The sequence below is a fragment of the Pundamilia nyererei genome, unplaced genomic scaffold (assembly GCF_000239375.1).
Source record: "Pundamilia nyererei isolate P.nyererei 1_Seehausen unplaced genomic scaffold, PunNye1.0 scaffold00294, whole genome shotgun sequence".
Taxonomy (NCBI): Eukaryota; Metazoa; Chordata; class Actinopteri; order Cichliformes; family Cichlidae; genus Pundamilia; species Pundamilia nyererei.
In genome coordinates this window covers 212,381-238,642 of record NW_005187695.1, presented here as the reverse complement: position 1 = coordinate 238,642, position 26,262 = coordinate 212,381, and the positions used below count along the sequence as shown (strand labels likewise).

At 42.1% G+C, this 26,262-nt stretch overlaps 1 protein-coding gene across 1 annotated transcript in view; it reads left to right on the top strand.

Moving 5' to 3' along the window:
* The window catches only part of pear1 (platelet endothelial aggregation receptor 1), a 57,622-nt gene extending 32,211 nt beyond the window's left edge, over positions 1 to 25,411 (top strand). Inside the window, exons 5-23 of the mRNA XM_005750950.2 lie at positions 378 to 470; positions 7,133 to 7,379; positions 10,052 to 10,154; positions 10,478 to 10,614; positions 11,049 to 11,261; positions 12,172 to 12,346; positions 12,435 to 12,555; positions 12,637 to 12,800; positions 13,646 to 13,748; positions 15,245 to 15,397; positions 15,490 to 15,621; positions 15,722 to 15,853; positions 16,423 to 16,545; positions 16,769 to 16,987; positions 18,689 to 18,798; positions 19,029 to 19,155; positions 20,822 to 20,884; positions 22,657 to 22,860; positions 24,702 to 25,411. Of these exons, the coding sequence (XP_005751007.1) occupies positions 378 to 470; positions 7,133 to 7,379; positions 10,052 to 10,154; positions 10,478 to 10,614; positions 11,049 to 11,261; positions 12,172 to 12,346; positions 12,435 to 12,555; positions 12,637 to 12,800; positions 13,646 to 13,748; positions 15,245 to 15,397; positions 15,490 to 15,621; positions 15,722 to 15,853; positions 16,423 to 16,545; positions 16,769 to 16,987; positions 18,689 to 18,798; positions 19,029 to 19,155; positions 20,822 to 20,884; positions 22,657 to 22,860; positions 24,702 to 24,853 (2,771 nt within the window). The 3' untranslated portion in view covers positions 24,854 to 25,411. The remainder of the gene's footprint in view (positions 1 to 377; positions 471 to 7,132; positions 7,380 to 10,051; positions 10,155 to 10,477; positions 10,615 to 11,048; positions 11,262 to 12,171; positions 12,347 to 12,434; positions 12,556 to 12,636; positions 12,801 to 13,645; positions 13,749 to 15,244; positions 15,398 to 15,489; positions 15,622 to 15,721; positions 15,854 to 16,422; positions 16,546 to 16,768; positions 16,988 to 18,688; positions 18,799 to 19,028; positions 19,156 to 20,821; positions 20,885 to 22,656; positions 22,861 to 24,701) is intronic.
* Positions 25,412 to 26,262: the final 851 nt, after the last annotated feature.

Sequence of the window (26,262 nt, the reverse complement as noted above, 5' to 3'; positions counted from 1 at the left end):
TTGCTTGCAGATAGAAAGAATGCAGGTTTATGCTTTGCTTTTTAAAAACTGCGCATGTCAATTTTTCATACACACACCTGTCTTTTAGTAAGTCTTCATTTTCTTTGTGCCCTCATACTTTGTAACCTGGTTTTTACAACAGTTTTATTTGCGTGCCTGATGTTGGATCGTCCTGATTGAAAGCACTTGGCGGGTCTCTCTGGAAAAAGAGGTCACCAGCCTCAGTGGAACCTGGTTACATAAAAAGCTACTGTGCTTTTGTGACATTATCCAATTTTCTGGCCAAAAGCTTGAGATAACGTAAACATTAAAGCTTCTTTAAAACCCTGACCCTTCTCCACAAATCTGTTTCTAATTCTGTTCCTTCTCACCAACAGCTCGCTGCACTAAGGAGTGCGTCCACGGCCGGTGTGTCGCTCCAGATCGCTGCCAGTGCGAGGGAGGCTGGCGAGGAGATGACTGCTCCAGCGGTATGAATCAGCCTTCCTCTCGCTTACAGACATTTCCTCACTCTCGTCTCTTCTCTCATTTGCTGTTTCTCCTGTTGCTTTCGTCTCTTTCCCTTTCCCTTCAGCTCCACAGAAAAAATACACTTCACATTCACAACAGGAAATGAGCAATGGCCATTAGTCAAGTGGCTGATCTTCACATACACCTCTCCATCACACACTGAAGCCTCTCCAATGGAAACAGCAAGGGAGCATTACCGCATGTACAGCAGTGACTCATTTATATCAGACTCAGTCCAGAAACCAGTTTACTAGTCCACAAGGACGCTGAGCTGAACCTCCAACGTTCGTTCACGGTTACTGACAAAAAAAGAAGAAGCAATGTCAAGTCAGCTTTTCTTAAAAAAGCAGACATGTGCTGTCAAAATAAAAGGAATAAAACAATCACTACCTACAAACACAAGCAGTGAAGAGGTGGTAAGATAAGTCCTGTTTCATGCACAGAAAGGAGTCCATAAAGAAGAGTTAAGGCTGATCCTGCTGCACTTTTTGGCTCCTGTTACAGAACTGAAGTCAGCAGAAATGGTTATATAACCACTGAGAGTCGTGAATCTAACCCTGTTTGCCTTTTTTGAAATCTTTTTAAATTTGATCATCCAAACAGTGGAGTGTGAACTCAGAGCTGCATTTTTAAGGGGCTCCTGTTTCCCCCGTTTTCCACTATATTCAGCCCCATTTCATCGCACTCAGCTGGGTCAACAGTACACAGCCCCCCCTCTTCTGTTTTCCCCCATTCGTTTGCAGAGAGCAGGAATTAGCTTTAGCGGGTAGCGGTTGATGCCTTGACAGTGGGATGATGGGAAGAGGAAATGGAAAATGTTACCCCACTCTCCTTCTTTTGCATGGCTCACTTCTCTCTGTCTCTTCTTACACCTCCCTGCTACCCTAACCCACACTTTAAGTTTCTTCTTTTCTTTTCTCCTCTTCCACTCCTTTTTCTTCTTGGCTCCTGTAATGGAGTCTTTCTTGGCAAAATATGACCCCACACTTCCTGGATGCCTGTGTGTTGAGCTAGTTAGCTGTGGGAAAGAGGAGAGGGGCCTAATGTTTTCATACTGAAAACATTCTGAATATAGAGACTAGATTTAGAAGGGGAGATGGCTCAGCGTGACAAAAAAATAGAGGAGGGGGTTGGGATGAAATGGACAAACAGGCAATGAAGCCTCTGGTATTCCTCACGGATAGATTTTCTAGCTCCCAGCAGGTTTTTCAGGGACCCTGAAGGGTGAATACCAAAAATCACCAGTGAGTGCTGCTTGTTAGGTGATCAGGAGATTATGTGGACTTTGGATGCAAGCAAAACCCAAGGCGCTGCTTGGACAATACACACGGGAAAAGGAAGAATGTTCCCATCGTGTCTGCATTCTTCATAAAGGACACTGAACACATGCCAGCTCTGAAGCGTGCAGCAGTTAGTGGCTTTACTTGCATGCAGTAATGCAGATTCCAGTTTGCATCACAGTAGTGGTCAAATTAATGACTCGTCCTGTGGCTAAATAGTCATATCTTCAACTCAGAAGGGAGGAGGATTTTCTGTTTAACTTTATTTAGAAATTCTTTTTTACAAGATTAACTATTTTTAATGCTGTACATACGCAGGGACAGAACGCCAATGCCACTGAAATATCAATAAGAACTCAAATTAATTTATAATTTAAGCTTGTTTTGTAGTTTTACTGCCACAAGTTGAGTAGCAAGGTTTGTTTTATAGGATCATTCATGTGTTATAAGAGCCCTGTGATCCCGTGAAAATCCATATTTAAGGTTTGCAATTTAGGATAATGTCACTTTGATTAAAAAAAACTGTATATATATATATGGCTGCTTCCTTTTATTGGTCACCACAGGGGCTCATCTGCTTCCATCTCACCCTATTATTAGCATCCTCTTATGTAACACCAAGTCTCTCCATGTCCTCCTTCACTACATCCATGACTCTGTGGTCTTCCTTTTTTCCTCCTGCCTGGAAGCTCTGTCTTTATTATGCTTTGTCCAGTATATCCACTCTCTCCTCTGCACTTGTTCAAACTGTCTGTCTAACACCAGTCTTTTCTAATCTTGTCCATCCTGGTCACTCACCTCCAGCTCGGCCTCCTGTTTTTCTGTCAGCGCCACCATCCCCAAACCAAACGTCACAGCAGGTCTCACTGCCATCTTGGAAACCTTCCCTTTCACTCTTGCAGCTGTCCTTCTGTCACACATCACCCCTGACACTCAGCTCCATCCTGCCTGCACTGTCTTCTTCATTTCTCTTGTGGACTGTCTGTTTTTTGGGTGGTTGATCCTAGATTTTTAAACTCAACCACCTTTACCAGCTCTCCTCCGTACCAACTTCATCCCAGCCTCCCCCGCCACACTTTTATTCTGTAGGATAAATTTCTCTAATCAAAGTTGAGAAAATGTGTAGTTCAAAATTGAAGGCCATCATTTCTGCACGTGTTACTGTGATAACCTATCAGGCACAGGGCAGGTTAATGAAGCACTTTCACAGATGCAAACACTTAGAAAGGAAAATGGGCCTTCAATGCTCCTTTGACATCAACGTTTGGGGAATTTTGACTCTATTATAATGATTAAATCAGTGCTGGACATAGGTTGGCTAAAGTACATGAAACAAACAGATGTGAATAATTAACTGATGAAGGACTCAGCCAGCTGGGAGCTCAGAAATCACATCTCCAATGAGGGAGTGATGATAAGATTTGTTTGATAGCATTTGATTCTTGTTATGTGTCATATTATGAACCGATTCATTATCATATTTGTGTGGAGAAGAGCCTGCTAACTCTCAAACTCGTAACACTGAGTAGAAACGGAATAAAAATGCTTCCATGTGAATCAGGTAAGCAGAGGCTCTACTGCCTACTACTAATGGCTCAGTTTGAAGTCATTGTTTTGCAATGTGCAGCTGTTGGAAAACTATGCCAGCTCTGATAAACGGAGGTGATAGTCTTGGAGTCATGTAATTCTCATGGAAATCGAGAGCTGGTTCCCAACTGGAAGCAGTACTTGATTCTAATCCATTGTTGTACTGCAAACTGTTGTCAGCAAATATCCAGTTGTGGACATCTGCAGTTGCAAAATTACTAGACATAAATCTGAAGCATCCGTATCCAAACATAGTTTTTTAGATGTGTTTAAGGACATACAGAATCATGTTTTGGATAATTCTATTGGCCGCTGCAGGTTTGGCAGCGACTTGGTGGTGCGAACATTTAGAGTAACGGAGCCCTGTTTGGGCCTTTTGGCTGTTCTGTTTCCACTGAAATCATGTGTCTCATGATGTGACGCAGCAATACTGCAACAGCTTGACTGTTCAGTTCAGTTTAAAAAAAAGTGAGACAATTTAATAAGTTGTATTGTCGGTTATAACATCCAACTACTGTATTTGGCAAATGTTAGTGTTTGATATTACAGCAGCCTGCACTCACTGTTCTTTCACACCAAAGCAAAGAAACATTTTCACATGCTATGATTACATAGAAGCTGGGGAAATCCATGTTTGTGCAAATTAAGACATGTCAACATGAGCAAAACATTTGCTGCATGTATGTCCTGAAAACCCTTAAGCTAGGAGGGCAGTAAAGAGACAGGAGAAAAAGAGAGGGTTCGGAGACAAGTGAGCAAAGTCATAGCAACTAATGTTAACATGTGAAAATATGTTTCCATAACTTGATTTAAGCTGTACTGGGTTCCCAATGCGACTGCATTCATGTGGAGGAGGATGTGATTACATGAAAGAAAGCTTTTTCTGAGTTTTCATAATCAGCGTTGAGCAAGACTCAGCAGTTTTGGGGGAAGCTCACACATGCCTTAAATGGTGACTGCGCTTGTTTTCTCTCATGGCAAGAACTCAGAAAGAGGTCCTACAGGCTGGTTTCTGCAGTAAGAGCATGCACAAACATGCAACTGATGAAACTGTTTCCTGCAACAGAAACAAGGCCAATGTCTCCACTGAAGACATTTTTCTTTTTCTTTGAGCGAACGCAGCTGATACAGTAGCAGCACTATCAGACCACTGCATGTTTGATACCTCTTATACAGCTATATCAAGAATAAATTGTCCATATCCGATATTGAAAGCCCAAGTAACAAGCATGGCAAAAGGGATTTATAATCATTGTATCGAAAGTTTAAATTCACATATATCCAGATTACTTATCCTCTTGAAAATCAATTTCCACAGTAAGACTAATAAAAATGGGATTATAGCTTCCTGTTCACGTCCACTCTGGTAAATTTCATCCACTCACTCAAACAACTGCTGGTTGTATCAGCAGTCAGCTCTCAGAGCCCTTCAGTAAATCTGCCCTGGTGCCCTGGAGAATGCCTGTGTAAACATAATCGCTGCTCCAGCTGAGTTTCTCGTTACTCAACGTGACATACTGCCTTCTCCAATGCCCACACAGAGAACAAGTGAAGTTCTTTTAAACAAAAGAGGCTTCGAGTAAGTGCAATAAACTCTACAGTCTGTGGCAGCGCGATTTGCTCCACGACAAATTTGGCTGTACATGCTGAGAGTAACAGTCAGTGCAGTTCCTTGTATTTTTCTAAGCCGTGCTCGGGCGTATGTTCAACACCGGCAAAGGTGGGAGTGAGACACGTACACGCATGGAGTGTAGCTCACAGAGCAGAGGATGATTCACTGCAGGTCAGCGTGAAATTGTTGGAAACACTTTTAGCTCTGGAGAAGATAACCGACTCCCATCCATCAGTTACGTCAGTGTTATTGGATATCACGTTTTCTCCGATGTCCAAGATAGTCGAGGTAATTGATGAGAAATTTTAAGAATGCACCCATGACCAATCTGGGTTCTCTCCATGGACTAAGATCTCTTCATCATGAACTGAAATCCAAACCTTGTGTGAATTTCCTCTGCGTACAAGCCTCGAGAGCCAATCACCAGGCTCCTGCATTATTTTCCATCAAAATCCTCTCCGTGCAGATCTCCCTGCCAATTCCAAATTATCTGCCAGTAACGTAACATTTGCGAGCTAAAGGGATAGATTTGGTTGGGGAAGAATGGCATCAGACACTCCCTCTCTTGTTGTTGTTGAACAGGGCACAGAATCTAATCACATTTGTTTCTGTTTGTTTCCCATGACATCATATATTTGAGCGTACATAACAGTGTGTGGGGAGGAAAATCAATTAGGAGCAACAGAACGGACACAAAATCATCATACTTGCACCGTATGCAAGTTTCAATAATCATGTGTAATTTTATTTTGACTCGGTGTTTTTATTTCATTTCCAGCATCGCAGAGTAGCTTTGACTCACTGTTTAGAGAAGCAGGAGGTTTTACTGGAAAACGACTGGTTTAAATCACTGGAAAATGTGGGCAATGAAAGTGAGAAGCTCCGTCGTGTGAGTGTGTGCAGTCGTGTGACTGCACGAGCTGTGGGGGTTGTGGAAAAAAACAAAACAAAAGGACAACTTTTCTTCAGAATAAATACAGTAATGCGATGTCCTGTATAAACACATGCTCAGTCTGATTTTTGGAAAGACGTGTTTGAAAGCTGAGCTGAATCCTTTTTTAGCTGAGCTCAATCAGGACCACTTCAGCTGAAAGAAGATCATCGTTTCCATCTGCTGTAATCGGGCCGCGTGGCTCTGCTCTGCATCCTGCCAGTTCTTCCTAAAGTCTCATCCACATATGAAGTGATTGCTTGTTTCACTTAGACTTTAGAACATCATTATGTATGTTGTACTTGTATTTCTCACCTCATCACATGCCAGTCAGTGGTATCAATTTCTCCTGTTGGCAGTTGCTTCAGTTGCTTCCCTCAAAGTTGAGAAGAACATATCTCAGGGTGTGCTCTCTTCTCATTGGTCAGTGTTACTCTGACTCATCTCTGCAAATTGGTGAATTTCAATGACATTCCAGGGTCTGTGGTCATTGAACAGTTGCTAGTCTTCTTCTTTCTGAACACCCCTCAATGCGCCATTTACAGTCCTGCGTCAGTTTGTCTTTGTTCACACAAAGGGATTGTGGGACATCAGCCCATGCAGAGACGAGCTTGGTGGAAGTCCTAAAAAAGCCAACGATTCATCCCCTTATGGTGAGAGAGTTATGTGTGGGTCAAATGCTCATGGCTGGAAAAGTTGGCTTGAAAAGGGGAACAAAGATGAAGCATCAAGGATCAAAAAAGTTTTTAACACTTGGCCTCACTCCACTCCAGATGAGATCTTTTTATATTCCCCAGAGTTAAACACCAACAACAGCACAAACACAAAGAAGAGGAGCCCATGTTGCAGGTTCCTGTATTTATTTCGTTACTACCCCCCTGGCTGCAGTTAAGAGCTATAGAAAAGCTATGGCCATACGTGGAGAGCTGCAACAAGAGCCCCAGTAGATGACAGAGCATGCATGGCAGCAGACGTGACATTAAGTCAGACAATTACAAGGAGAAGCTGTGCAGCAGGCTGAAACAGGTTACATGTGCCCCATATGAGATCTGAAGGTATGATCTGAGCAAGCCAATACCATGATTGCGGTATAGATCTATATAGGAACTAACTCTTTCAGTTTGAAACAAAATCAAAAGATATATAAAAATGTTGGAAAAGGCTAATGTTTTACATGATTCAGTACACTGAGTTTGCCCTTTGACCTTTCAGACTGTGACGATAAACACTGGGGAGCGAACTGCAAGCATCAGTGCAAGTGTGAGAACGGAGCTCTCTGCGACCCTGTGAAGGGATCATGTCGCTGTCCTCCAGGGTTCAATGGACGCTACTGTGAAGAGTCGTGTCCAGCAGGCACATTTGGGAAGCGCTGTCTGCAGAGGTGCAAGTGTGCAACCGGAGGATCCTGCGATAAAGCAACAGGAGAGTGCATTTGTCGGGATGGATTCACAGGGACTTAGTAAGTCCAAACAAACAAAACAGCTTAGCATATCTAAAATCCAACACTGACTTTGTAAAAAGTGATAAAAATTTACAGACATTGGCAATGTTTCTCTATGAAGAACTTACTTTTCAGTTTCATTCAAAATCTGACTCTTGGGTGAGATTTGCATGAGGCCACCTCACAGACACCACAGCTGTGCAAGCACGATGATGACAAAATGACAAATCCAAAGTGCCGACATTAACCATATTCACCAGCTTTCCTTCATCTGTTAATGCTAACATTTTCTTAGCAGCCGAGTCTGTACTTTGTATATGTATATATTGCATACTTTGACAATTATCTCACAAATTCTGGCCCCATGATGGTGCTGGATTAAAACTCAAAGGGTAGGCAGTTATTTCACATTTCTGCTTGGGGAATAAATATTGAAAGCACATCTAAAGTCTGTGAGTAACCTTGTGGTGACACTAGAAGAAATGTTAGTAGATGATTATTGGGAATGTAAGGTACAAAAATCGACTTTCAGCTCCAGGCTATGGAAGAAATTCTGATGGAGAAATATGGTCAGATTCTTGATTAATCCTAAGAGTCGAAGCAGATATTCATCCTAATGTGCTGAAAGCGTCTGGTGAGCAAAAGTAAGATCACACTAGACATTTGTGGGACTATATTTAGGTTATCGGATGCAAGAAAATATACAGCTTGAAGATTGATACCTTGTTAGCAGTTGTGTTAGCGGTAACCAAGAAGTTAATCAAATCAGAATGATGCCTGACACACTAATTAGAAATGCTGAAGAGATGCACACCAAAATAGCTCCGACCCCTCGGGGCCTGGACCTCTGTGAGACGTTGGCAGCAGATTCTTTGGGTCCCGTTTATTATGGAGGTGCGGTGGGATGAATTTAGGATTGGGAAGCCATGAGTGCCTGTATAAAATTAGATTGCAATCCATCTAACAGTTCGGATATTTTAGCAGCCTTCTGCGAGTCGCTCTTGCTAAAAGTTAACAGTGTATTTTCCTTTTCATTAGGAGCCGTTTTTAGAATATTGTACTTTGTTAGTTATTTCTTTTGGGAGACATTTATTACAGCACTTGATTAGACCCTACTTAATTACCCGAATGTTCTCCAGAGGTATGTTAGACCCTCATCTTCCTCTTTGCTGATCCATCTTTTTATTTGTTTCCGTGAGTTAATTCGAAGATTGAAAAGAGACCCCGATGGTCTACTCTGTACTCCATGAGTCATCTGTTACGCCCTGTTTTTTAGATGCCCCTGAGGATGAGTAAGCAGTAAAAACATTTCCCCACTACACATTAGTGGAAACTCTCATTCTGCCAATGTGAAAGCACAACACTCCACTTTGAGCTAAATAAAAAAGGCGGCTTGGCAACAGAGATTAGGGGATAAATCTGGGTCAATAATTGTGTGTATTTGTAGCGTTTTCATATCATCCGTTTTAGAAAATGTAATATCCTTGCGATGGTTGTAATCTCTAATGTGATTGGTTAAAGACACATTCTGCATTACCGGAAGAGGAATTGATGGATCATCTTGATTCTTTTTACATATTCAGCTACTTTTAGACATAAAAACTGCATGAAAAATTCTAAAATTGAGTCCAGAAGTTGATCTATTATGTTTTTCTGTATTTTCACAACTTGTTACAACAAAAGTACGCAGACCAACATTTCAGAATGCACAACACACATGGGCTACAGCAGCAGAAGACCACACTGGATGCCGCTCCTGTCAGCTAAAAACAGGAAACTGACCCAACAAAATCAGATGACAACAGTTTGGGAAATATTACCTGATCTAATTAGTCTCAGTTTCTGTTGTGACATTTGGATGGCAGGGTCACAGTTTGGTGTAAACAACATGAAAGCATGGATCCATCTTGCTTTGGATCAAAGCTTCAGCTTGTTGTTGATTTTGTAATGATGTGTTGGATATTTTCTTGACGCACTTTGAGGCCCTTAGCATCAAGTAAACATCAAGTATTTATGAGCACAGTGCAACCTTCTTTTGACGACTGCTTCCGGCAGGATAATGCACCATGTAACAAAGCTCAGGTTATACTGAGCAGCTTTTATTTAGCATAACAACGTTTAAATGATCCCAAGATCTGAGTCTAATAGAGCATCTTTGGGATGCAGAGAAACGGGAGATTTAAATCATGGATGTGCAGCTGACAAAACCACAATATAAAGAACATGCCTGCAAAGTGTTTCTTTTCTTTAAGTTGAAAAGAAACTTAAAGAAAAGACAAAAGATTAAAGAAAAAAAAAGCTGGAACCATAAGTCCAAGTGAAAGACGCCCTTTAACGCATTTCCGGTGAAATTTGCCAGGCGGCAGAAGGTCCTATAGCTTGTGAAATATATGTTTCTTCTTTATTGAGCATCAATCAGTTTTCAAAAGGATGAATAAACTAGCTGCCTTTTTCATCTCAGTTCTTCCACATTCATGGAGTCTGCAAGTCCACCCTGGAAAGTTTAAAGATTGATAAGGTTTATTTTGAACTGCGTAATATTCAACACCGCTCTATAATTTTTTTTTAATGGAGCTGAAAATGAGTACTGCAGGTTTCTGAGTAATGTACCAACACAAATGCAGTCTTTTGTCGCTAAAAGCAGTTAATTGCAGTCAGGAGACAGTAAGCCATCTTTTTTCTCCCCCCAGCTGTGAGACCTCGTGTAGGAGGAAATGCCAGGCGCGATGCCCGTGCCAGAATGGTGGCATCTGTAAAGGCAAAGGGATCTGCGCTTGCCCACCTGGATGGACGGTATATTTTGAGGCTTTTAGCTCACACTTTTCTGTTACTCATGCAGGTTGCCAGGTTTTAAATTAGCTCGTGTTTCATGTTCCAGCTGGCTTCGAATTCTGGAAAAACAGTCACTTTTTTGTAACACTGACATTTTGAAAGGATGCACTTGCATGACTTGCACATGTTGTTCTGATTGCGAGCCCATCTGACAGCACATTATTTTCTCAGTGAGTGCAGACGCCGGTGGCATTTTAGTCCATCTTTTTGCAATAACGCATCTATATCCATTTGTCTTTTTTGTTTTTCTGTGTGCTTAATGATTTTTCCATTCTGCTGTTCAGGGTCCAGTCTGTACCGAGCGATGTCCAGAAGGAAGGTTTGGGCCAAACTGTACTGAGGAGTGTGTTTGCCACAACAACGGAAAATGTGACGCTGAAACTGGACAGTGTCAGTGTGCTAAAGGTTTCACTGGTCACAGGTAAGCAAGTGATAGTGGATCTTTGGACGGCATGTGGTTGTTTCCGCCTTTTCTTGCTTTTCCTGTGCAGGTGCCTCTCCAGTATGCTTACCGGTGCCACGTCTAATGTTTGGATTAGTCACCGACAGAGAAAAGTTGTCTTCTCGACATTACAATTGAAACCTTTGACTGGAGAAAGCACTTTAAATTGTTTTGACACTGTCATCCATTTTTTTTGTCTTCAAATTAAAAGGCAGCCTGGTTATGATTTCTTGTAAGTGAACAGGAGTAATTTGAGCATGTTTTTCTCCAAAATTCAGGCAAAATCAAACAGCAGAGGCACAGGAATGCAGAACGTTTAGATTTGGTTTGTGCATACTGTGCTCAAACACACATTTGTATATTTTATCCCATTGCCCCAGCTTTTTTCTGTCTGTGTGTTTTCCTGCATTAAGGTGTAAGGAGGAGTGTGCTGCAGGTAGTTACGGACAGGACTGTAAAGGCGTGTGCGACTGTGCTAACGGTGCGCGCTGCTACAACATCGATGGAGCCTGTCTGTGCGAGCCGGGCTTCAGCGGTCCGCACTGCAGGGACAGGATGTGCCCAGACGGCATATATGGCATGCACTGTGAGCGCACGTGTCTCTGTCAGGACAAACACACACTCAGGTAAGAGCAGCTCTTACATGAGTCTGGCAAAAGCTTCATTTACTGCTTTGAATAGTGATGCATGCAGTGTGAAGTGACAAATTAAAAAAACATTCTTGTAATTTGAATTCACATATTTGACGCTACCCTTGTTCTACACTTTATGTTGCGCTGTTTAACCAAAGGGTGTTTTTTTCTTCTTCTTTTAATAACGCTGTAGGTTTTACAGGACACACAGTTTTATTAATTATATAGTTCGTGTTCACAACACTCTCAGATATTTCTCAAAAAGATCCTGAACAATAATATTATAATAACTGGTTCATAAATATGTGTTATTTACTTTATCTGCATAGTATTGCACCATTTTAACTGAGGCTGATGGCATGTTATTTATATTATCCAACCATCCATCCATCAGTGCTTATATGAAGCCAGAAAGCCATGTTTTCCAAGTCCTTCTCTGGGATCCTTCCCAAATGAGACCAAATGAGATCTCCTATAATAATCTTGTCTATTCCAGGATCTTCATCCAGTTAGGTTTACCTGGAAATTCCCAAGTATAGGTTAAATGTTATCATATCGTATCATAATGTTGCAGCACAAAATGTAATTAAAGAGCTGCTTTAAGCAGACCACACGGCCACAGATGTTTTCATTTCTCAGGCCTTTGTGGGCATCACGGAGCCTGATTAACATCTTATGCTGCAGTGGCTCCATCAACCATAAAGTCAACCAATGAGATTATTCTCCAGCTCAGAAAAATGGCAGCATCAAATATAATTTCTTTAAAGTGGTTTCGTGCCCCTCTGCAGTATGAAGACAAGTACTGAAGTACATGTAGACAGGCGCTGACTGTGGGTTTTCTTTGGCATTAGGTCCTCTGTTTCTCACTGCTCCATTCATATTTATGTCTGCTTACACTCTCCAGCTGCCATCCAATGAAAGGAGAGTGCACATGCCAACCGGGCTGGGCGGGACTATACTGCAATGAGACCTGCGCTCATGGTTTCTATGGTCATGGCTGCCTGGAGCCGTGTCTTTGTGTGAATGGAGGGGTGTGTGATGGGGCCACAGGACGATGCCATTGCGCCCCGGGCTTCACGGTCAGTGGTAGAGTAGATTAACGACTCATGACTCACTTTCTATACCTGTTGTGTCTTCATGTAAACCAAACTTTGGGGGTTACTGCAGGGGCTTCACTGTGAAAATCCCTGTAAAAGTGGCACCTATGGCAAGAACTGCTCCCTGGAGTGCTCCTGTAAAAACTATGTGGACTGCTCACCGATTGATGGAACTTGTTTCTGCAAAGAAGGTGATGAATAAAGAAAAACAATCATGAAGGAAAACTGGCCAAAAGGAAAACAAAGACTTACAGTTGATTGTGGGTCTGCAGGCTGGCGAGGACCGGACTGCTCCATCCCCTGCTCCGAAGGAACCTGGGGTCCAGGATGCAATGCCACGTGTCACTGTGCCAACGGAGCAAAATGCAACCCTGCAGATGGATCCTGCACCTGCACGGCTGGCTGGCAGGGGGCGCGCTGTGACCAACCGTGCCCGGTGAGTATCTGGAGATACTGGCAGGAGTTATATATAATATTTACCCTTGAAGTTGTAAAAGATGTTGGAAAACCAGGTATCAAATAGATTCATCCTTTTACAAGACAACAGGGAGCGCTGTTTTGTGACACGTCTGTCCTATACAGCAGTGTCTTTAGTCTCAGACAGTTTTCTCTGTAGGGCGACAATAAAACAGCCTTGAACCTTGAATACGGATGTTGTCAGACACCATGCCTGCACACAAGTGCACAGAGTAACAGCAATAATGCTTTTATGACTCAGCTCGATGGGGAAACTGAAATGTAAGCAAATATATAACATATATTGATATTGTGTATTTAATAAAAATAACCTGTCACAACAAATCAGCAGATAAAGGTAAATGGAGATCTTAATTAATAAGTGTGCAATAACACACTGAATGCATATAAAATATAAACAAAATAAAAGCAGTGGTTGTCACTTTGTCACTGTGTAACATAAATGCTCTCCAAGATAAGAAAAGTCTGGTCTGTGTTTAGTCCATGTCACACTGATGAGACGAATGGCGTCTTTGATAAGCCTGACACTTAAATCATACGGCTGATAATTCTAGGGGTTGTCTGTTTTCTGATTAAGCAGCCCGTAGAAGTGTCCAGCTTTGAATCCCTTACCTCGCCCTCTGTATGCTTCAATCTGCATTTTGGAAAAGTACCCCTCTTGTCTTTGCGATGCCAGCCCACCAGGCTGTCTACACAACATCACATTGCCAGTGTAGTATTTTGTCTCACTCTGACTGGGCTGGCCGAATGTGGAGGAGATTCCCCTGACAGTTCTTTGCCCGTTGGCACTTGTTCATTGTGCAGATGGGCACGTTTGGGCCTGGCTGCCTGAAGAGGTGTGATTGTGTTCATGCCGACGGCTGCCAAGCTACCACTGGGGAGTGCCACTGTCTGCCAGGCTGGTCTGGTAAGTGATGACGTCCTGCTGATGTATCGCTGCCAGCTTGGCTTTGGTGTCACAGATGAGTCTGGTCTGATAAACTGTGAGCCACAGGTTTTAAACCATCCTTTATTCTCATTGTTGTGTGACTTAAAGAAAGTCTAGCTGTAAATGTAAGAAGTGTCAGAGCCAATCAGATTTGTACAATTAATCAAGTTTCTTACTATCAGATATCATACTAGTTACTAATCTCTGTCTCTCTTATCCTGTCTTCCTTCTCTCACCCCAACCGGTCGCAGCAGATGGCCCCGCCCCTCCCTGAGCCTGGTTCTGTTGGAGGTTTCTTCCTGTTAAAAGGGAGTTTTTCCTTCCCACTGTCGCCAAAGTGCTGCTCATAGGGGGTCATATGATTGTTGGGTTTTCACTGTATTGTAGGCTCTAAATTACAATGTAAAGCACCTCGAGGTGACTGTTGTTGTGATTTGGTGCTGTATAAATAAAGCTGAATTGAACTGAATTACTAAACACCAATTCCTTCCTCCTTCTTTTTCATATATGACCATTTAAAAAGGGAAGGCGGTGATCTTAAACATTTGTTGCCTTACTCATCTGTCCAGATGAATTTTTTTCAATCTGAAATTCATTTTTCTGATTGTCGCGACACCACCTGACTCGACCTGTGAGGTCTAAACTGTAACCCTTTGAAAACAGAGCGTTTCATTTGTGAATACATTTTTCTCCTGTGTTTTAACAAATATGGGACAAAAACGAAACCTTCTAACATGCATGAAATATTTTTTACATTTGTTCCAAGAAAGTCATTTTTTCGCTCTGTCTAAGAGATATGATCTGGCTTATGTTTATGACCTCACAGGGTTAAAGTCATACATATTGCACTCTTATTGACCTCCAACAATTCTTCTATTGACTCGATGAGACTAATATTTTGGGGGTTCAGAGAGGACTCTGTTAACCTAACACGTGTGTGTTTCGTGCTAGTGAAGGTGAACGTTGACATGCTGATGTTAGTGTTTCACTCTTACGTCCATACCCCAGTGCAGCCTCGTAAAGGCTGCTAGACTGGCCCAGTATGAAAAGCGCTTTTTTCTGGTTTTGCACCTCCCATCCATGCAAATAAAACAGGCTCTTTGTGTTTCGGGGAAAACGTGTTAGTTACAGTTTTGAAAAATCTTTTTGGTGAGAACACTAAATTACCAAATATTTCAGAGTTGGCTGCTCAGCAGCAACATTTCTGAAACTGTTAACCACTAAAAAACCCTCGTGTTCCCATTTCTCTCTGTTCCTGCTTATCATTTCAACTACATTTTTATCCAATTATAACCATGTTTTTATGTATTTAGATCAGTAACTGATTTACACTTGGGATAGTGAAAGGCATTCTGCTCTTTACTTTAGCAGATGTAAAACTGTAGGTCCTTTATTAAACTAAATGATGTGATTAGAGTCAATAAAAGTTGTAATTTCCTGCTTCGTTTATGTGCTCACTGCTTCATTTCCTTTAGGTCCCCGCTGCAGTGAGCCGTGTTCAGAGGGCCTGTGGGGGCGCCACTGTAACCAGACCTGCTTCAAGCATTGTCCAAACAGCGACACGTGTTTGAGGGAAACTGGAGCGTGTGTGTGCCGCCCAGGCTACTGGGGAGTCACCTGCCAAAACAGTGAGCGTTGTATCTGATGAGTTAATAAAAAACGACTTAAAGACTCGCTCGCTGTGTGCATTGTCTAATATCAGCCCTACTGTTTCCCTCAGAATGCAGAACGGGTACGTACGGTGACCAGTGCAGTATGAGGTGTCAGTCCTGCGGCCAATCATACCGCTGCCATCATGTGACAGGAGAGTGTGACTGTCTACCTGGATACACTGGGCCAAACTGTGACCAAGGTGGGCTTTCTCACTAATCAGCAGTCATCACAAAAAGCCGCTGATCTTTCATTTACAAGTGAGTGCAGGACATTTAGCAGGTTCTTTTCTGTGGTTACAGTTTGTCCAGCTGGCTACTTTGGAAAACAGTGCTCTGAAGTGTGTCTTCCCTGTGCCAACAACTCCACGTGCAACCACCGGAACGGTCACTGTGAATGTTTACCAGGCTGGACCGCTATCGACTGCTCCAAACGTGAGTGCCACAGGATTTCATGCAGAGATGAGAGAGCGTGGACAGTACGGTGCTTTTGATTTGTTTAGAGTATCTACAGGGTTAGAACTTGAAGTGGTAATCTGTTGATTAATAGTCACTATTTTAACTTCCCAGCAGCCAGGGCCTTGCTTTTATCCATAGACCCACTCTAATCATTGGAAGCAGCCAATGTGAGGCGTTGATCTGAGCATCTTGCTTTTCTTTAGAGCTGGAAGTGACCATATTTAAACTACCAGCTGTTGCCAGTTAGCTTAGTCAGCAAGCAGCAATCATAAACTGTCCAGATGCATCACAGAGAAACAAACACCTGCTAATTAGTGCTCGACTAACAAAATACTAGAATTTTCACCAGAACAACTGAAACAAAACAGATATTTGCATTAAAAAGCAGCACAAACACAGGACCAGCTCAGTGACTCAGATTCGCTGAGATGAGGCCTAACAGAATAATAGGAGCAATCAAGTGAGTCCTGTAAAACGTCAACAGATATCTCACACAGATGCTGCTGAAGGGGAAATAAGTCAGAGAAATGTACTTTGTTTTCCAGCGTGTGATCCGGGACGTTTCGGCCAGCTCTGTGCTCAGACCTGTTCCTGTCCAGCCAACCTCCTCTGTGACAGATTTACTGGAGACTGTGTGTGTGAAAACAGAGGCGACGACTGCAAGCAAGGTACGGACCTCATGTTAGCAGAAGTTTGGGAGTTATAACACTGACATTTACAGTACCGTACAATATAAAGCTCCTTGAGGCGACTGTTGTTGTGATTTGGTGCTATATGAATAAAACCGAATTGAACATGTAACCTGTAATGTGTTCATAATAATAATGAATTAATCATGAAAGCTGCTCTGGTTGTTGTACTTGAGCTCTCCTTCCACCCTCTGCTTGTCAGACTCCTTTCAGCAGACGGGGAGCGTCATGAGTCGTCTTAATCCTGGAGAGAGGGAGTCGTGGGGGGCCATCGCCGGCATCGTTGTGCTTGTCATTCTGGTGGTCCTGCTGCTGGCTCTGCTGCTGCTCTACCGCCGCAGGCAGAAGGAAAAGCAGAACAACACCCCGACTGTCTCCTTCTCCACCAGCCGCACCGTCAACTCTGAATATGCCGTTCCAGGTACAGTCTGAAGATGCTTCTGTCTGCTCATGCAGAGAATGGCTCATCCCACTGAGCGCTGCATGCGTAACATAAAACGGACACAGATTCAAAGTAAAATCTGACACATCCAGTCAGACTGTTCAGAGTTTGAAACATCAGAATCTCAACACAGGATTCATCTCCTGTGGATATGAGGTTGAATTACAGCAACAATAATTTAGCACTGAACTTAAACCTACAATGTGGTAGTGTGTAGCACCATGCAGTTTCCAGTAAGGTTTGGTAAGTGCAGACGGGGGGTACGAGAACATCGCTGGATAATGACAATCTGACATGTTCAGTGGGAACAATCACCCAGTATTTTACTGTCATGCTGGAGCGTGCACAGGCAGCTGCACCTGAAAATCCAGTCACCTTAGAAACTGCTTTCATCTTTACTTTCATACGTTTGCTCTTCTTTTTCCAGCACGGCTAATAACACACTTTATGCACTTTGTGGCAAAACAGGAGAAGTAATGTATTTTTTCATGTTCTTGGAGACAAGTAACCTTTTTTTGCAGTAAAGCTAACGTGTTTCAATGAGAAGAATGTTTTGTGTCTGCAGCACGTATGTTGTTGATCCTGTCCAGCTGGAACACGTCACCCCGGCACGCAACAATCCGCCTTTAAAATAAAATGGAGTCATTGTACTTGAACCAAAACCAGGGTCTTTTTCTAAATCTTACCCTGTGCAAAATCGAACAGTAGTTTTTGATCTCTCGTGAGGGACCAGCACTATGGTTCTAGTGGTTTCCACCAACATAGGTCACATCACCGCCAATCACTCCACCCTCAAACGTGTGGATTTTTCACTCTTTTGGAAAATATTATATATTTTGTGTACATAGACATAAATTAGTAGATGGGAGAGTTGTCATTGCAGCCAAAAAAAAAGGAAAATTTGTGTTTGTGGATATAAATTTGACTCTTTGATTAATGTGTTGATGTGACGGCTGATTTTCACTTTTTGACTTCCCTGCTGGAGGTTCAAACTGACACTAAAACACTTTTTAAGCCTTAAAAATATAAAGCAGGATGTCAGAAATCAACATAACTATATTTTAAAAAAATACAACAGTATCTTTTGGTACAACAGTTGATGACCGAATGTGATTTAAGTGGACGTGAAGGCCACCTGAATAAGATTTATTATGAAAAGAAATCACTGAACAAATTTTTGATATAGTATGTTAGAATTGGAAGAAGAAGGCATGGTCAGATATGTTTCAAACTTCCATTTAATTCAGCCAAACGTATTTGATTGTTTTACAAACTGGTGCAGTAAACTAGATGGATATCATGCTCAGTGTCAGCCATTTATTAACTGCAGTAATTGAAGTCATCTTATACATAAGGGATAAATTAAATGTTGCAACAAGTGGGACTGTGGCAGATTTTGTGGTGTTGTTGAGGATTCTTATTGAATCCCTGTAAATATTTATATTTGTGACTGCTGTCACTGCTGACTGCTAACATGCCTTTGCAGAAGAAGATTCAGCCGGTCAGCGATCTACGCTGGATATTGAGTATTTTTGGAGAACTGTGATGTTGATGTCGTTTGTATGCACAGTGCGGTTTCATGTCTATCTCACCCTGTGTGATTGTGGAATGTATTTTATTGACCTTGAGGTAATTTAATAGCAGCAGACGTGATGCCATGTGTTTGTTTTCGTCCTGCAGATGTTCCTCACAGTTACCACCATTACTACTCCAACCCCAGCTACCACACACTGAGCCAGAACAGGCCTCCGCTGCCACACCTCCCCAACAACCACGACCGCACCATCAAGGTGAATGTCATCTCTGATATCTAAGGAGAAAGCTTCATGCCTCATTGCAACTGAAGGGCAGCAATGGAAGGAATATGTCATTTGGACAGCCAGCAACAGCTGGCTATGTATTCAGGGGGTTGTGAAATCATATGATACCAAAACGTGTAGACGCAGTAGGTCATTGGTCCTCAGCGCTTCATTTGGCTTTTGTACATTTGCGACGGTTTATCATTTTTCCTGCCTTACAGAACACCAACAACCAGCTGTTCTGCAGTGTGAAGAACGCAGAGAGGGAGAGACGAGGTCTGTTTGGAGTCGAGACCAATGCCACTCTGCCTGCAGACTGGAAACACCACGAGCCTCGCAAAGACTCAGGTCCGTCTAGGTGACTCTCCACTGCGTGATTCACATAAGGATCATTTAGAGGGCACACCTGCAGCTGTAGACTAGAATAAAATGAGCACATTAACATTTACAAGCTTATAAAAGCAAGAACCTGGTTTCCTGACCTTCTGACCACAGCGGCATTAAAGTAATCAGCAAAATCTGCAACTGCTGGCTGGCGGTGAGGGGTGTGTGTGTCTGTGGGGGGGATGTTACAAAATAAGACATTACTGTCATCACATTATCTTTGCCTGTCTCATAGTAATATAACAGAGTGATCAAATTGTAGTCGATAATTAAACAGTTATGTCACTTAAGTTAAATGCATTCTTTAATTACGGTCATAACAGGTGGAAAGAAAACGTCTTGTGCAACATTAATCAGAGTTCATGTGGGATCAACCAAACGTCTTTATTTTCACTGAAGAGCAAGTATGAAGCTGAAGTGCAAAGATCTCATAGGTGTCCTTTCTTAGAAGGATTTGTGCAGACTTCTGATTATATTTAAAGTTTAATATTATATTATTATGACTAAGTGGTGACCTCTGGCAAAGTGAGAAAGCAAAGAACTGCTGTTCCTCTGATGGCCATGTCCACAGAGTTAAACCTTTTTAAACTGTGCAGCAAGCCTCTAGTGGGCTTGCTGCACAGTTTTGCTGTCCACCCTTATATATGAAGGGGGGGGGGGGGTGCTATGTCACGCTTTTCTCATTTTCTCTCATGTCCTGATGTTAGATGATTACAATCATGATCAAAGTTTTAAATTATGAGGTAAATGTAAAATAATCCCTGCGAGCCAAAAGCTTTTTTAAAGTCTGACATTTTCTTGTAATTTTGTGCTGAGCTAACATGAGCTCAGTGTGGTCTTTTTACACAGTCATCTCAGGGACACCAAAGGCACATGAGTAGAGAAGCCTGGCTTACAGGCACCAGGGTTCTGGTTGCAGGAGAGAGGAGGGGCAGCCAATCAGAAGACAGTGGGGTTTTTAGGGAGGGGAGGCCTTTAAAGCGATAGGAGCTAAAACAGTTTGTTGACAGACCTGGAAATTATTGTTTGAACAGTGAAAAGTATTTTATTGGTATCTGAAAATGAAAAATTGGAATATAAATGAGAAGAATAAGTCCCTATCTATTTTTGATCCAAACACATCTGCTGTAGTTCCTCATTGGTAATGAAAGAGTTAAAACATAGCTGATAATGGAGAATAACCTCGGTAAGCTGAACTGTCAGGGATCAAAGTGTCTCAGTCAAATTTAACCCTTTTTTTAGGGTCTTGATCAGAGTTGTGCGTGAAGCTTGGAGTGGAGTGCAAAAGTTTAGATTTCAAATATTTCTTAGGCTCTTTTCAGTAACTGCGCCAGCATAGCTGCTTAAACAGGTAATGGCTGAGAGCCTCAGGCCAGGAAGAAGCTTAAGTAGTTCCTGCTTATAATCTCGAGCAAAGTTTATCGACCATCACATTTCCTAGTCAGCGGGGCACACTCGATATGAGACTATAAAAATAATAAGGACTTCGTAAAAGGTGAGAGTTGCATTGCCAGCACCTATCACTCACCTGGGATTGATTTTTACAGGTTTCCACAGCAGTTTATCTGCTTTTGATTAGCTCGCTATAAAGCAAAATGAAGACGTCTGATTTGTCTTTTATTGTTAACAGGAGCTTTTGGCATCGATCGGAGCTACAGCTACAGCGCCAGCCTCGGAAAATATTACAACAAAGGTAGTTTATCACCTCATTTTCTCTCTTTTCTTACTTACTGCTGAAGTCTGAGGTTAGCTGTGGAAAAGCTGTCCAAAGTATGCTTACAAAGTCTGCTTTATTTAGACAGTCTGTGGATGACAGTGTTCTCCAGCGTCACACCTTTATCCATCAGATGGCTTTTCATGAATTTTACACAGACATTCATGGTCCACAGAGGCTTTAACTGTGGGGACTTTTCTTCTAACACCCGTGTAATTTTTTAACAGCAAGCTTTGAGTGAATTCGATGTCCATGTAAATTGGTTTCAAAGGCCCCCTCTGGGGGAACTCTATGTACTTGTGGAAAAATGTAGCGTTCGATCTCTCGCCGCCATGTGATCACATTTTTTTTCTAGTGCTTGTGACATGTGGAATGTTTGTTTTCCACATTTTTACTTGCATATTGTTGTTTTAATTTTTATTCGATCTTATTCCTGTTTCCATGTTTTATCACTTCTATTGCTTAAATGTTATTTTTATATTTATATTTTTTTATTTATTAGTTTCTATTATTTTCTGATAGTCTGGGTGGAATTGGACCCAGGCCACACAAAAGATCAAGCCTTCTGTCATGATTTGCACACTCAGTCAGATTTGATCTTCTTCATTGTTTATTTTCTTTGCATTTATTAACTTATTTGAATCTCATTCATTTTACATTATCTGTAGGTTGTTTTGTTTTTTTTACTCACCTCCGCTCACACTTGACCTTGAATGCCACGTCGAATCAAGTGTGCTGCACAAATAAAGTTTGGCTTGCTTGTTTACTGATGACATTCCCATCATCCTCAGCTGGACTGTTTGTTTAGTCCCATTTAGCAAATGTTAAAATGCATGTTAAACAAAGACAGTAAGCTCATAACATGCTCGGCCGTGGGCTGTGTGTAGTGGTCCTGAGAGCTCCTCGTAGCGCAAACACATTTAAGCAGACTGAGAAAACATTTTGACTGGTCTGAAAACACAGACGCGGCAGACGGCTGAGACGTGCTTGTTGCAAAATTCAGTGACTCATGAAGCGAGTGATAAAACAAAGAAACCATCAGACAAACCGTAAGCTTACATCCATTTTTTTATTGTCCCCTGGAAACATTTCTGTTGTAATTGGTCTTTTTTCAGTGTCTCTGTGTTTGCGGCTCTTTAAATGCTGCACCTCTGCTGTCACTGGGGAACATTTTTTTCTCATCTTGTTTGTTGCTAACACGGCATCGTTCCATAAAGAGACAAAGAAGTCTGAAGCTGCTTTTTGGATTATTTAAATATCATTATTGAATATTGCTCATGGAAAAAAACACATTTCGTCTCAACAGGCTCACTTACTTTAGGCAGATCTGTTAAACCTACAATTTCATCAGCGTACAATTAAACTAAAGCTGATTCCTTATTGCTGTAAAAGATCATCAGCACTTTATAAAGAAAGCTGAAACTTCAGAAGCTGTCGTCGTCCTCTACTGTCATGATTTGTCTCCTGAGCCCAGAGGAATTCTCAGGCTTGTAAAACTGCTAGAAATTTCAATTTCCATGTCAGTACTCGACAGTTACTGGAAGTCCTTTGTGCTGCCTACAAATTTACGTCAACAGTCATTAACTTGCAGCTGTACAGCAATTTACAGAGCTGCATACTGATGAAAATCTCACTTTTCATGGAGTGAATGCTTCATCTAGTAGGCTTAGGCTTTAACTCTCAATCATGCTCCATTCTCGCTCTGCATGGACTTCATATGCAGTTAATCTCTCAATATTTGTTTCCTGCAGAGCTGAAGGATTCGGCAGCCGTGAGCAGCAGCTCTCTGAACAGCGAGAATCCGTACGCCACCATCAAAGACCTGCCCGGGCTGCCCCTGCCCTTCTGCCCCCCGGAGAGCAGCTACATGGAGATGAAGTCGGCCGTGCCCAGGGAGCGCGCGTACACCGAGATTACGCCCCCGCCGCCGTTCCACACGGCCACCTTACGCAGAGGTAAGCAACACTTCTGACCTCCTGCAAGTCCGAGGAGTGTTTTACACTTCACCACAACCTTCTTAGTTATTGTTATGGTTAAACGTCCAATATTTCCATCATACAAACATCAGTGGGTCTGTGTGTGTTTTTGAATGAACCAGTCTATTTGGATCCAGCTACTCTAACGCTAATTTTAATAAGAACTATGAGTTTTTAAAATTAGGAATTGTAAAGTAATCGTAAGGTGGGAACTAACTGCGATTTACACTATAGGGACAAAAATACTGGACCACATTACACCTACAGCAGCTGAAACCTGTGCCGTGCAGCTCCTGGTACAGTCTTTGTGCTGATGTTACTGCCAGAGGAGACGTGGAACCCTGCAGAGCGTTAGCACTTGCTGATCCCACTCCTTGATGTTATGAATTTTTATCTGTAGAACAATCCGTTCTTTTGACTACATGGTTTTATACAAGCGTGGCAACAGGATAAAAACACCTGAATTCAAAGATTAAGAGGTGTGGCCCAATATTGTAGTTGATTTTACATAATTCTTTGGATTAACTTGAGTTTATTAGGCTACAGTGCTACCCACGGCACCATGGATCCACCCGCTTTGGGAGAAAAAACAAAAAATAGCAACTCTTTTAAGGTCCTTATCAGTCAAACCTTAAAACAGGTCTGTGGCCTGTTAGACAGCTGGGCAGGCCAGACTTCCTCAGGTCATGGACCAATGAATCAACATCTGTTTGCCACAAATAAAAGACTAAAGGAAGAGGAAGGGCAGGGGAGAGGAGAGGGAAAAACAGGAAGCCGAAGGATTTTCTTCCTAGCTTTTATTGTATTGTGGACACTAGTAATGCATCAATATGCAGTCAGAGGAACGAAGTGTAGGTCTGCGGGATCAAATCCTTACATTCATCCACATATTGGATTGAGTCCAGTCTTTTTTTCTTAGACAAATCACTGCAATTTGCATTCACTCTACCTGAAACAGAAGACTGTGGTTGTAATGACAGAGCCAGCTTTGTGGCCGCTCTGTTGTTTAAATCACTATTCTCTTCTCTGTATGACTGCAACATTTGTAGCTGGTTTTTAAGATCTGACATCCAGACAAGACTTTTGAAATGAAGAAAAGCAAAGTGCAAACAAATCCAGTCTAGCCTAATTTAACTAAAATTGATGTTGAAAATTAAGCTTGGAAAAACTCTTTGCGTCAGCACATTTTGCAGCTAAATACAAACGATTGTAGATGAGATGGATTCTGAGCAGCAACTTTTTCTGCAGTATATTCTACAATAAGTACGCATGTCATAATAAACGAAATTACCTTTAATGTCTTTAAATACTCTGGCATGGATCCAGAACACAGTTCATGTAATAAAGGGTTTATAAACATAAAAGGAACAGTAAAGAGTAAAGACAGGGAGGTGTTTCCACTTCATGGCATGACATCGACGTGATTATGCGACACTGCTGTTTGTTACTGATGTTTTTAGTTTATTTGCTAATATCCTCGTTCAGGGTGCCCACATCTGAGAGCTAGACTCTTATTAAACGATTTATAGATGATGTTATTTAAATTTAAACAGAGGGTGAATGCACGCTTTTCCACCCTGGAGTGTGTGGGCTTTTAGAAAGCTTTATTTAGGACCGAGTTCAACAAGTTGAATTAAACACTGAGCACAGAGTAAGCTCAGACTGTAACGCCAAACCAACTCATCCAGTCTAGTCCAAAGCAGCAGGACTGAATGCACAGATGGGTTTTTATTTAAAAAATAGAGTCAGCATATTTTCCAGCACTAAAACAAAGAATGGCAGCCTGTTTGGTCCTCACAGCGAGTTCTTTTCCCCCTCAGAGTGTCAGAGCTCCCACGGCCACGCTCCTCATGAGGACCCACAGAGCCACTACGACCTGCCGGTGAACAGCCACATCCCGGGACACTACGACCTGCCACCGGTGCGCCGCCCCCCCTCGCCCTGCCCCTCCCCCAGGAGAAGCCCTCAGTGACAGCGTCAGAGCAGCAGAGCAAATTGTTCCCTTCTGCTCGCTCCAGGGTTGATGAAGAAACGGCTAATTTTATCTCTGAAAATCAGAGCTGCAGACCACCAACACAGCAGGGGCGAGGAGTCTGTCCTGCCAGACGAACCTTTGTTTACAGTGGATGCTTTGCTTTCAACTAAACACCGCCCCCTTGTGTGCGCAGAGCGGTACTGGCGTCTCCGTCACAGACCTGTCATCCAGACTGAGGAGCCAGCAGGCTGTGTGGTGACGCCCGCGGGGCTTCAGCTGCTTTTAACTCCCGAGGGCAAAACCCACCAGAGGATTTGATGGCTAAAAGCAGCGACTTGGGAATGTTTGTGTGTTTGAACTCTTGTAAACATGCTGAAATATTTGTTTTCCACACCCTTTGCGTGCTGCTGATGCATTTTTAACGGGCCTCTTTTATCAGAGCTCGATTTTTCCTTCGTCTCGCTTTTCAGGGTTTTTATTTCGAGTTGAATTTCAGTGCGTTACATTTTCAACATTTTTTAAAAAAAGGCAGCTTCAGCTGAAAAAAAAAGATGTCTTATGACAAACCTTATTTTATATAAACAGAAAAAATACCAAAGATTTTTCTTTTTTAACACCTGGAAGCCAAAGTGAGCAGCATTTTACAAAAGTTCGTGTTGTGTTTTTTCAAAAAATAAATGCCATTTAAGGACTGAAGTGTGTTTCTTTAAAGAAATGTGGCTTATTGCTGCTGTCTGAAGAAAACTGTAAATACAGAAATGAATATATTGTCAGCCTCTCAGTATTGTTGAAGCGCAGCTCTTCTGTTCAAATAAAGATGCTGTTATGGGTCTCATAGGACACCTTATGAACTTCTTGTGTATATATTAATAGATGTTAAATGGTCAGTGTGAGTTTGGGCACAGATATTGTGATAAAGCCATCAGTGCAGTGCCTCTTTTTGTCACAATTAAAGGGCCATTTCACCCAAAACACAAAGATTTTATTATGTTTCGGTTTGTTTTTTTAGACCTGGTGCCTGTGTTACCCATAATGCAATCTCTCTGAATGGATCGCCTTTTGAAGGATAGCCACCAGATACTCAGGCCAGGTCTTCTGCTGCTCATTTTTTACACATGCAAAGACAAAGATAATAAAAAAACTAAATGTGTTGCTGGCTGACAGATTTATGAGGCTGCATTTTGGGGAATTAGTTTGTTGACTGTTTATTGTAATTGAAGCACAGCTTGCTCAAACATTATTGGTCAATACAACTTCAAGAGGACTAGAAATGGAAACCTCAACATGCTGGGTACCAGAGCTCATCGTCTATAGATTTTACAGTCATATTTAGGTTATGGACGTTACCCTACTATGAGTGGATTGTGCATAGTGATTGATGACTTGACAGCTGCCTTTGAAGTGAA